The 12,635-nt window shown below is 40.3% G+C and overlaps 1 protein-coding gene across 1 annotated transcript; it reads left to right on the plus strand.

Annotated features, from left to right (window-relative positions):
* Positions 1-7,175: 7,175 nt before the first annotated feature.
* On the plus strand, positions 7,176-12,109 carry LOC145351336 (putative G-protein coupled receptor 139). The gene is made up of 2 exons (XM_080200956.1): positions 7,176-7,242; positions 11,208-12,109. Exons 1-2 carry the CDS (start codon positions 7,176-7,178, stop codon positions 12,107-12,109), a joined length of 969 nt encoding a protein of 322 aa, XP_080057082.1.
* Positions 12,110-12,635: the final 526 nt, after the last annotated feature.

Here is a 12,635-nt window from a genome sequence, read left to right on the forward strand (position 1 = left end):
AACCTGCTTCAGCAATCACCACGTTTTGTTTTTCAATTTGCTCTGCTATTTTCATCCTTACCTTTCAATGCGACACCAACATCTGTGTACAATCAGTACTGTTGCTACCTCGATATTTTTTCTTCTGAGTTTCGACTTCAGACCACATTGGATGACAACGCTGTATCCAATGATTTAAGTTGGGTCAGGCTCAATAGTAAATGTTTAACATCGGCTCAAGGATTGTACTTATTCAAAGCAAGGAACGCTGACTTTCAAAAGTTTGATCAAAGTTCAAGCGAAACGCACTTTGTTCATGATTAACAGGGTAAAGACTCCGAAGGGATCGTTCATTACCTAACTCGCTGGCCCACTGCCCCAGTCATCGCTGGGACCTCAACAATTTCGCAGAACGCTTTCCAATGCATTCGCAATGCTACCCCGGTTGCTTTTTCCATCAACACGGTTCCAAGCCCCGGACAATCTTACGAGCTGCAACAGCGATTTACTTGAAGGAGTCCCCTTTCCCTCTGCTCAATTCACAATGCTATGGAATTTCTTTTTTCATTTAGTTAACAGACTATTACATCAATTGCTCTTCCCTGTTGCTACATGATCGAATCAATATGTTAAACATATCTAAACATGTTCTAAATCTAAACATGTAAACATGATGCGAAACATGTTCACGATAAAATTCACAATATGGTCCCGACATTCTGGGAAAAAAAAGAACCAGTGTTCTACCTATGTTAGTAAAGTTAGGTTAGAGGGATTAGTGGGTATAATATGTAGGGATATAGAGGTAGGGCCTGGGTGGGATTGTGTTCAGTGCAGACAGGATGGGCCGAAGGTCCTCTTTCTGCACTGTAGGGTTCTATGGTATTCTATGGTAAAGGGAATCAAAATGGAAATGTATCCATTGGGAGACATCACTGAAACTTCCTTTCACCCTGAAGAATTATCCATTGTGTACGTTTGGCGATTTTCCATATCTAGCTGTTACCTGATAGCAACGCTGTTTTTTTGCCCAATAAAGGAATTGCTTTAGAAGTTGGCCTCCAAGTTCAAATATGTAATCTGTTTATTATTATTCATAGCGTTCAGAAATACAAAGTCCACATTTGGTTTGCTCAAGGGAGTGTGAGATTTAAAAAGGGTGCAGCTCTTCCCCCGCCTTCAGGTTTGCATTGCAAAACTTTTTTCCACCACTTTCTAATATAAATCTAACTTTACCGGGACATGTAGAAACTGCAAACGGCATACAATTTAGGTACATTATAACTGTAGCATGTGCAATCATTACCTTCAAGGTACATTTTAAATCCGAACGATTGTTTTAACGAACATAACATGAAATTAGAATATATTGATGATATAGAAACAATGCAGATTTTTGTCTGAAAGGGCGAGGAGGCTATGTTTGTTGATTCAGCAACATCATTCTACAGTTGCTGATATTAAACTGACGGGACTTTAAACTCTGGTGTGATATCCCTATGTTTGGCAACATTGTTATTGACTTAAATGGAACATGTCTGGAATAAAAACACCCTGTTGATTCACCATCATCAATATTACACCACACAATGTCAGAAATATCCCCTACTACTCTCTTCCGCCTTGCCACACGTTGGCTTATTCAACTGCGTTTCCATCATTCTTCATCTTCGTCTTATATCCAGAATTAGGTCGCCAACTTGCTCTCTTATACACTCCAATTCAATGTCCTTTTGTTATTCGCCTATTTTTCAATCGTTTTGCCTCAGGCCTGTCGTCCAGATGTTTGCTTTCCGAAACAGAGTTTCGTACTTTATCACACAAGTCCACCACATCTCCCCTATATTAAAAGTACTGGCATTCGCGCTATCACTGCTCCACTCATTCTTAACATTGGATCATAGAAGCCAGACCGACAGAAGAACGACATTCTGCTGATCGAATGAGCATGGCATCTCTGAAAAAAAACATGTTACTGAGGCCTACCCATCCCCGCCTTATCCCGGTAAATCACTTACATGGCTTTTGCAGCTAGTCGACATATCTTGGGACATTAACGGAAAATTTTCATTTGATTCATTATTATTATGCAGTGTCCCAGGTGAATAGTGTTCCAAACACCATTAGTTTAAGAATATGCTAAGGGGAATTATAATATTAAACGTGTAGAGGTGACTACTAATTGACAAATTCATTATGCTCCCCTCACATATGTGTTTGCTTACCTCGAACGTTGTGCTGTATTATACATGTCCTTGTTCCAGTCATTAGTCTAGACTGAAATATTTGAGATTACAGCTCTCATCCCGGTGACCTCCAACCATTTACTCATTACCCTGGCAATTATCTAAACATCACGAGTCTGTTGTTTGTTCGTTGGCCAATTCTCTATCCATATCAGTCTGATACGCCAGCACCATGAGCTCTTATCATTTTCACAGATGTCGATTGAATTCCTTTCCAAAACTCAAATGTTGGGTTGAACAACCCGTTTTTCCCCCTTTTCCACCATTAAGAAGGTTTAACGAATGTGCCAAAATTGTTTCCTTTCTTAAATCAATTGACTATTCTTGATTGTACTATGGCCTTCTAAACATTTGAATATGTCACTGTAAGTAGTGGATTCTAGATTGCCGCTTCTATTGTCATTAGACAACATGACTTTTTTTCTGCTTTCTGCCGTTTTCCTTCGTATCAATAAGTGTCAGAGTATAACTTACAATTTAAAGTTGAAACAAATTCTGGATTTAAACAGCGTGATGTGAATCCAATTTCTCATGAACACAGTTCGGATATTTTGTTTGCTGAAATAACTCTCAGAAATTTGCACATCTTTAAAAAAACTACAAACCGAGAATAAATGGGCGTAGGTTTCATTGCCTCGCCAGAATAGTTTAGAGATTGTTTTAATAGAATGAATGTTAGCCAAAAATCGAAAGCTTTGACAACTATTGGATTTCTAATTTTAAAGTGAAAGAAAATAAATTGCTGAATCGAAATATTCAGAAGCAATATGAAAGAGAGCTTTTGCTTGGGTGCAACTTAAAGCAACAAGCCTACAATACAGATCAGAAATATTCAGTAAAAGACAGAACTCTTAAACGTATTGAGAGGCAGATGCATCTGGGTGCACAGGTACACAGGTTAGCTGAAGATTGCAGTGCAGTTGGAGATGGTAAGGTGAAAACATACAGCGTGCTTGCGTTCATTAGCCGGGGCATTGAGTTTAAAAATTGACACATTTTGTTGCGGTTTTATAGTACGTTAGTTGAACCACACTTGGAAAATAGTGTTCAATTCTAGTCGCCACACTACCAAAAGGATGTAGACGCTTTGGAGGGGGTACACAAATGATTTATAAGAATGCTTCCTAGTATGATGGGCATCAGCTATGAGGGGGGCTTTGGAGAAACTTGGTTTGTTCTGACTGGAACGACGGAGGTTGAGAGGCGACCTGATAGTATTCTGCATCATTATGAGGGACATGGACAGAGTTGATAATTAGAAGCTTTCTTCACCAGTGTGGGGAAACTTTACCTGGGTTCTGACATTGATATCTGGATCTGCTGACTGGCAGACCTTATTTTCCCTCCCTTACAAATTACTATTGTCACTCTCTGCTGGGAAAGATGCAGCCTCCACATATACTCAACAGTTAATTTGCTTGAAAAGAGCGCGAAATTGTCTTCGTCATTCATGTAGATACAAACAAGGAGGGGAAATAGGCCAATCAAACAGACTCTGTTCTGCCGATCAATGTGAATTTGGTTTTTATGGACAGTAGTCGCAGATCTGCCAACTCTCTTCCCATGATGCCCTCTCACCTTCTTGTTGCTGAGATTGCATCCACCTGAGTCTTAAAATATATATTCAAGAACTCTGTTTCAATCACTTTCGCAAGGAAAGTGTGCCAAAGACGCACAACCAGTTGTGGGAGAAAAATAATCGCTTCATCTCCGTCAGAAAGATGCAATCATTTATTTTTAGACAGTGACTTCGAGTTCTAGATTCTCCCACATAGGAAGTATCTGTTCCACAGCCATCCTTTCAAGACTGCTCACTATCTTGTATTGAAACCAATCAAGTCACATCTTGTCTTCTAAACACGAGTACGTATAAGCTAAGCTGTCCAACATTTCTTCACAGCACAATTCGCTCACTCCAAGTATTATTCCGGTAAACCTTCTCTGAAGCGGCTTCCCATGCATTTCCATTCTGCCTCATTGTACTTCAAATGCGATGTCTCAATTGCCGAGGAGAACTGAAGGATTATCTCCCCGCCTGCTTATCGTTATTCAATGCCCCTCATAATAAATGATATAAATTGAGGCATCTGCTTACTCTCCTTTAGTGAGCGAATCATTTTGGCACGCAGAGCCATTACACTTCAGAAATACAAGTTGAAGCTGAGCAGCACTTTCTGTATGTTTTGGCCCATCGTACCAATCGCCTAGCATTGATCAATGAGGCACACCACTCGATAGGTGTCGCCATTCCAGATGTGCCCCTCTTTTCCGAACTCTCTACCATCACTTAGTTAGCTAATCAACTAGCCGTGCTAATATATCGTTCCAATGTGTTGTTATGGAGAAATTAGAATGGTATCTTCCTTTGGAAATTTCATCCACAGGTTCCCCTTAATACATCCTGCTGATTATTTCCTCAACAATCCGTGACAAAACTATTCAGAAATGCTTTTCTCCACATGAAATCATGCTGGCTCTGTTTTTTTTTAATTCACGGGACATGGGCGTGGTCAGCTGGCCAAGAATTATCGCCGGTCCCTAGTTGGTTTTGAACTGAGTGGTTTGCTAGGCCATTTCAGAGAGCAGTTGTTTCCACATTGCTGTGGCCTTAGAGTCACATGTAGGCCAGACCACGTAAGGATAGCAGATTTCTTTCTGTAAAGGACATTCGTCAACTAGATGAAGAACTTTGACAATTGATTCACGGTCATCAGAAGATTATTAATTCCAGATGTTTAAGTTAAATTCAAATTACGCCATCTGAAACTGTTCGAACCTGGTTCCCAAAACATTGGCTAAATTTCTGGATTAATTGCCTAGTGATAATACTATTCAGCCATTGCCTCTTCGTTAAATTACGTAATTGTAAATTATCTGTTATTTCAATCTTCTAAATACATTTTAGAGTTTCCAATGACAGTCTTTAAGATTACTAACCTATATTTAAATGTTTCTGTCTGCCTACAGTGCAGAAACAGGCCCTTCAGCCCATCGAGTCTGCACCTACCACAATCCCACCCAGGCCCTATCTCCATATCCCTACACATGTACTCGCTAATCCCTCTAACCACATCCCAGGAGACTAAGGGGCAAATTTTAGCATGGTCAATCAACCTAATCCGCACACCTTTGGACTGTGGGAGGAAACCGGAGCACCCGGACGAAACCCACGCAGACACGAGGAGAATGTGCAAACTCCACACAGACAGTGACCCAAGCCGAGAATCGAACCCAGGTCCCTGGAACTGTGAAGCAGCAGTGCTAATCACTGTGCTACCGTGCCGCCCATAAATTGGTAGTACATTTCCAGAATGCAATGATACTTGACAGACAACTACCAGAGAATCCAGTGTTGTGTAGCTACATCCTTTTCTAGCCTGGAATACAACCCATGGAGCCCCGCAGCCTTAACTGTCCGCACTGGTTCCTCGTACTTCGTTTGCACTAGTGATTGTTATGGCACTTATTGACCGCCTCATTTTCCCCCTTGGTCATTTAATAATGTTGGAATTTTATTGCTGCCTGCCATATTATGTCTGATGCAAAGTATTTATTTAACTCATCTGTCATTTCCCGATTCCTCATTATTGTTTTTCCAGTCTCATTCTATGTGTCGGTGCAGACTCGAAGGGCCAAAAGGCCTCTTCTGCGCTGCATGATTCTGAGATTCTGTTGGGGGCAGTGTTCATTTTTCCACATTGCTTTCTTAGATGTTAAAGAAACGGTTACTCTCCGTTTTTATATTTTTTGCTAGTTTACCTTTCTAGTCTGCACGTTCTCCGCATGTCTGCGTGGGTTTCCTTCGGGTGTTCCGGTTTTCTCCCACAGTCAGAAAGACGTGTTGGTTCGCTGCATTGGCGTGTGAAATTCGCCTTCAGGGTCCTTCAACAGGCGCTGGAGTGTGGCGACTAGAGGAATTTCACAGTAATTTCATTGCAGTTTAAATTTAAATCTACTTGTGACTAATAAATAAACTTTTTTTTAACATTGGTTGCAATTGCCTATTATTTTGATCAATCGAAGTTTGAGTTGTTGTTTTATTGGAAGAAGCTACATTTATTGGTAAACCCGAAAAACTAGGAATTCGATGCGAAGATCGATGATGCCATAATATTAAATAAACTATTAATTCTGATTTTTTTGTACCACTTGATCGTGTTGCGAAGCTGCGGTTTGGGTTAGACGTTATCCAGTGGATCCATGGCCTGCCTTTTTTTAGAGGCACTTTACACTGTTGATCTGCTGTGCAAGTTGAGCCTTCTATATGGGTTAAAGCGGCTCACAGTTTGACGTGCTGCATTAGTTGTAGATTAATGGACAAAAACATTCGAATGTCTGCGCTGATTGCATACGCAGTACCGGTTGGAGGGGTCTATTATTCCTGGTTATACTTTGGTTTAAAATATTTTATTACTGTGAGCTGGCAAATGTTTGGCGATGTCAGTATCTGGTGTTGAATTACCTTGCCTGGCGGCATTCAGAAATCTATACTCACACGTGGTCCATTTTCGTATCTTAACTATATGTCCACGGTTTAAAATGGTCGTCAGATGAAGGAAAACAGATTGAAAGAAACTCTCTTACACGCTAGGTTAAATTATCATGTGGCCATAGCCATTTATAGAAAATGACTAAAACGATGTGTCATCTGGAGTTAGGATTGGTGCTGTATGGAATAAAATTAATTTGTCCAGAAAATTCAAAATGCCTTAGATTAAGATAAGAGCTATCCAGAGTTTGGAACATCGCAATTCAACCTCTGAATAAAAAAAAGTCTATCACAGCATAGGCTGACTTCGAAGTCGCAATTTGTTTGTTCAAATGCATAAAAGTGCTCTGAAATATTTTGCAATCGTACTATTCCCATGGGGACCCCGTGCTTTAAATTCAGTGCCAGGCGATTGCACTGCTGCAGAGCCTGCATTCAGGTATACAGCCGTTCGCACAACAATGCGTGAAACAATTTACAGTGTCCAGAAAATATATTACATGATTCTCGCCATCATTGGTGTTCCTGGTAAGTGACATTAGCCATTGAAGTTGTTCCAGTATATGTGACGGATGGCCGATCTGTTTACTTTCCAAATGATAACGGTAAATGTAGATCCAGTAGAGAACAGTACACATATCCATATGTCATATGGTTTTGTTTTGTCAATATCCACAATTGCGTCTACAGTTTTATTGAATTGTCTGAAATGAGCATAAACCTGCGGTGCAATTCACATATTCCCTTATTTTTCAACAAATTATTTATTGGGATGCCATGAATGGTTGAGTCTGACCCGAGTGGTGGCAAATTTCTAAGGGATAGTACTAGGACTATCGATGAATGTCATGGTAGGCGTTGAGCGTCGTCTAGACTAAACTAAAACGGCATTTCATCTTTAAGTGTGAATTTACTGAACATGGCTAATTTACCGGTATGTGAAATGGTGATTATATTTCGAATTGTTCTTTGAGGTGACTGACCTCGCTAGTCTATGAACCGCCCTTGTGTTTAATGCGTTTTCTCGTATGAGAATGGGAAACTTTTATGCTGATAGTTGTTTCCAAGTATACAAAGTTCAATTTCCCACTGAACTGTTCAAACAATAACAGCATTAGTGACTTCCCGGCAGGAAGGCTCGGTGATGGAACACAAATCCTCTAGAAAAGAATTAATTCTAACCGAGATGATCGTTCAGTTAAACAAGCTAATTGTTTCAATGTAATAATCCTCCGAATCAACGTTGCCATTATGTTGTGTAGACCAAGAAAAGTGTATTTAATTGTTTATGCCATTTGGTCAGCATTGAGTTATGCCATTTGATCAACACTGAATCGTCCCTTCTTTCAGAGCTTACGTTTTGAAAGAACAGTTCATGTTAATGATTGCTATGCCATATAGCAAAAAAACATCTGTTGACATATCTAAAAGCAGACAGTAAATCAATATTCGGCGAACTATTAATGGTGAAACAAGGAGTGCAATTATCTTAATTCTAGTTTCAAATTGATTTTGATTATTGCAATTATTTCCATTCCCTTTGAATCAGTATAATTTCCTCAACGCAAAATCTCATGCATATTTGAACACGCTAAGTGTTGTACAATCGTGTTGCTTTGTAAGTTTAATTTCATCCGTTTCGTTTTCCCCCAATTCTATTCCGGCAAAATAATCACCAACGACCCGCCGCACTGCCACCACCATTTCCACCGAGGCGGTACGTTGGCACAGTGCTTAACACTGCTGCCTCACAGCTCCAGGTACTTGGGTTCGATTCCTGGCTTGGATCTCTGTCTGTCTGGCGTTCACACATTCTCAACGTGTCAGCGTGGTTTTCTTCCCGGTGGTCCGGTTTCCTCCCACACTCCAAAAATATGCGACTTAAGTGGATTGGCGATGCTAAATTGTCCCTTCGTGTCAGGGGGATTAGGTAGGATAAATGTATGGGGTAATGGGGATAGTGGCTGGTTGAGGTTGTGGTTGATGCAGACTTGATGGGCTGAATGGCCTCCTTCTCACTGTAGGATTCTATGATTCTCCATTACAATATGCAGTATTACTTATCCTAGAATCCCTTTTGCCCCTCTATATAACCCATATTATTTTCCCCAAAGAGCATTTGGAAATCTTATTTAATGTTTTACATTTTAATAAAATGCAGCACTTCATACATTCCTGCACTGATATAATTCTGTTTTTCTGCAAATGCATTAATTATTAGTATGCTGACATATTCCATTGTGTTCTTCCTTTTTGCTGACAGGACAGTAATTTTGAATTCATTTACAAATCTTTCAATTGTGTTTCTGTTTTCTCATTCTATGTATTTTGTGTAAATGTTTGATATCTATTCTAACGAGTATCCTTGTGTCAAACACATTTTCCCCATTCATCTTCTTGCTTTATGTTTTTATAGTTAATGTGTTGTCCCTCCGGCTTCTTCTACGCTATGGTCTAATGCTCTGAGATTAGCCATTCCGATGGTTCCCTTCTTTCTATTGAGAAATTGGTTGTGGGCATCGCTGCTTGAGCAAGACTTGGCTGCTCATCCCTAATTACCCTTGAACAGAGTAGCTCGTTCGGCCATTTCAAATGACACATGCGAGCCCGCCCCATTATTGTGGATCTGGAGTCCTATATAGGTCAGAACAGGTAGAGGCAGCATTACCTTCTCTAGATGACATTTGTGAACTGAACCCATCTTTATTGTTGATCTTTAGATCATGAAAATGTGTTAACTGTTCCGTAGACAGCTTAAGCAGTTTGTTTATCTTTTTTTCAAAAAACTACAAAATGTTTCGTAAACATTCGTCGTTCCCTAATACATGCTGCAGGAGACATTTCTATGTTTTTTCTTCTTGTTTAACTTCTTTAATTCTGTCCTACGTTAAGAATTCTATTGTTTTTCCATGTCATTATGCTAACTTTCTTTCAGCCGTTTTAATTACAATAAATGCGTTACAATTCTGTCAGTTCTTTGGCTCTATTTCAATTTCTAGTGACTTGCCATGAATATTAAATCGTCATTCTGTTATATTTGTCCACACATTTAACACTTGTGGAAGCAAAGTTCTGAACCAAATGTTTTGCTCAGTCTTAGATTACTCTCTAGTATTCCTCTCTCGTTTTACTTCTACTGAATAGATTCTTCTGTTGAAATTATTCATTGTTACCTATCATTTGAAGTGATCCTTCCACCTACTTTACGCTTCCCATTCTTGCCCACAGAGCCATTCCTAGCTCTCCTACTTCTTGACACGATCTGTGCTTTGCACTTCCATTGGTTTCCTCGTCACTCTACGTCTAGCTTCCCTTTAATTATTGACTCTGCTGTTCGCCACTCGATCACCAGAGTCCCCTTTTGATATTCCCGTCCGCAACCCACACTTGTTGCTCAAACTGTCATGAAATTAACACTCACAATCTCTAATATCTAATCTCTAATAATCTCTTCTCGTGAAAGACAATTGGCCTGAAATGTTCTTCTCGCCGCATAATTTGCTCGACCTAATGAGTGTCAGTAGCATCATTTCATTTCTGTCAGATAGCGCTGATTGTAAGTCGGATACAAGGGTCTGAATATTAGCAGTGCAATACGAGAATATGAAGCTGAAGCCGAGAAGCTCTTTTTCATGCTCCTGCCTCTTTCGGCGTTGACAGAAACGCCCTAATTGTCGTGACTGGCTCCCAGTCAGAGGCAGAAAGGAGCGGGGACTTGCCTTGGAAACAGCGTTCTTCCTATCATGATCCTACCCAAGGAACGTGATGGAGTGGAGATAGGCTGTGCAATGCAAGAGGTGAGAGTCCAGTCTCACTTTGCAACAGAATAAAGCCGTGGCATCTCCAATGGCAGAATGGTCAGCCCATAACGTCATGGAGTTGTCTCCGATGGCGGAGAGTTTTCAACATCTGAAGCTGCGAAGGGTGAAGAGGAGAGCATCACGAAAAAAAAATACTGGGTGACCCGATTCAGAGACTTCCATTTAAGTAATGTGTTGCACATAATTCATCCCCCGCAGGAGGCTTGAGTCAATTAATAATCTGTTGCAAATGGGGATTTTCTTAACCCCAAAAACTGGTCAATGTATAGTGGGATACAATCCCAAGGAGAATTTCAGATCTTGCGAAATAGTTTGATTGGAAGGGAGTGGTTGAACACTAAAGGCATGTCAAGAACAGTCTGATGGATACACCAGAATTGTGTGTGTTTGTGTGTGTACATGTTTAATTCGTGCGTATGCGTAGGGGGAGGTTTGATAATTCATGCAATCCCATTTTGGAGGAGATAATTAAGAGACCTGCAGCATCAAATAATATTGCCTGCTCTTCCCCTTTCTGAAAATGGCTATGTTTGACAAATATTGATATCATAACTAAGATTATTGAAATGATATTTTCAACTCAATTTTTTATACCATAAAACACAGGACGTGCTGTGAAAAAAGCACTATTTAGAGATTAACGTTCACTGTTTCCTTTTCTGTCTTGTACAGTTAATTTGCTGGCCATTGTGATCCTGTCTCGTGGAAAATGCGGCCTCTCTCCCTGCACCACTCGCTACCTGGTGGGCATGGCTTTTGCAGATCTTCTGTTCATCATTATCGATGTCATACTGCACCGTGGTAGTTATTATTATTTCCCAAGATCTTTCCTGAACATCACTCCTGTGTGTAGTGTCACCTATGCCATGACACGAACAGCTGGAGACTGTTCTGTCTGGTTCACCATCACCTTCTCCTTTGATCGATTTGTATCCATTTGTTGCCAGAAATTGAAAGCGAAATATTGCACCAGGAAAACTGCAGATGTGGTTATCACAACTTCATGCATTCTGTTCTGCTTCAAAAACATTCCATTGTATTTCACACGCGAACCTCGAGAGATAATTGGCTCTGTACCGTGGTTCTGTAATGCAAAACCCAGCTATTTCACTGAATCCGGATGGATCATTTTTGCCTGGTTTGATACTGTTGTAACTCCTCTGCTTCCATTTGCTTTTATTCTGTTACTCAATGGTCTGACAGTGAGGCACGTTTTAGTGACTAGTCGGGTCCGGAAGGGACTGAGAAGCCAGAGCAAGGCAGAGAATCAAACTGATCCTGAGATGGAGAGCAGAAGGAAGTCTATGATTTTACTCTTTGCTATATCTGGGAACTTTATACTGCTGTGGTTGGTAATTGTTGCTTCTTTCTTCTATTATGTCATTACAGGGTCGAATCCCAGGTATTGTAACGATTCAGAATATATCTTTCAAAGAGTTGGAATGATGCTGTTGAATTTAAGTTGTTGCACAAACACGTTTATTTATGTGGTCACGCAGTCTAAGTTCAGGCAGCAGTTGAAGGATGTTATTAAATGTCCTGTTACTCAACTTATTCAAATTATCAATAAATAACATAATTGAGAATGTTAGAGTGGTGATTCCCATTGCTTACTCTTGTTAAATCTATTTTTCCGGAGGTCAAGATCAAATGAGTGTTGTCAAGAATCGTTCCAAATTGCAAATAACTTCAAAGACTATTTTGCAGTGCATTGTGTGAAGCATTTGGGAGTTGGCGAGGTGGCAGTGTGTTGTACAAGTGGAGGGGGTGGGTAATGGTAATGTTTTCTTTCTGTCAACCATTGTCTTTACGACACGGGAGTAGGTTTACATTTTGGAGCAGTATCGTGGCAATTATAAAGAGGTAAGTTGACAATAGTACTATCAAGCAGCACCTGCTCAACAATAACATGCTGTGTGACACCCAATTTGAGTTTCGCCAGGGTCACTCACTCCTGACCTCATTACAGCCTTGGTTCAAACATAAACAAAAGAGCTGAAGTCCAGAGATGAGGTGAGGCTGACAGCACTTGACATCAAAGCCGCGTTCAACCGAATGTGGCATCAAGGAGCCCTAGCGAAACTGGACTCAATGGTTATT

Source organism: Carcharhinus amblyrhynchos, chromosome 13 (assembly GCF_965287045.1).
Source record: "Carcharhinus amblyrhynchos chromosome 13, sCarAmb.v2.hapA, whole genome shotgun sequence".
Taxonomy (NCBI): Eukaryota; Metazoa; Chordata; class Chondrichthyes; order Carcharhiniformes; family Carcharhinidae; genus Carcharhinus; species Carcharhinus amblyrhynchos.

Coding starts and splice junctions, on each gene's coding strand:
- LOC145351336 (XM_080200956.1), top strand. CDS start 7,176: ATGCGTGAAACAATTTACAGTGTCCAGAAAATATATTACATGATTCTC. Junction 7,243..11,207: donor CGCCATCATTGGTGTTCCTG/GTAAGTGACATT, acceptor TGTCTTGTACAG/TTAATTTGCTGGCCATTGTG.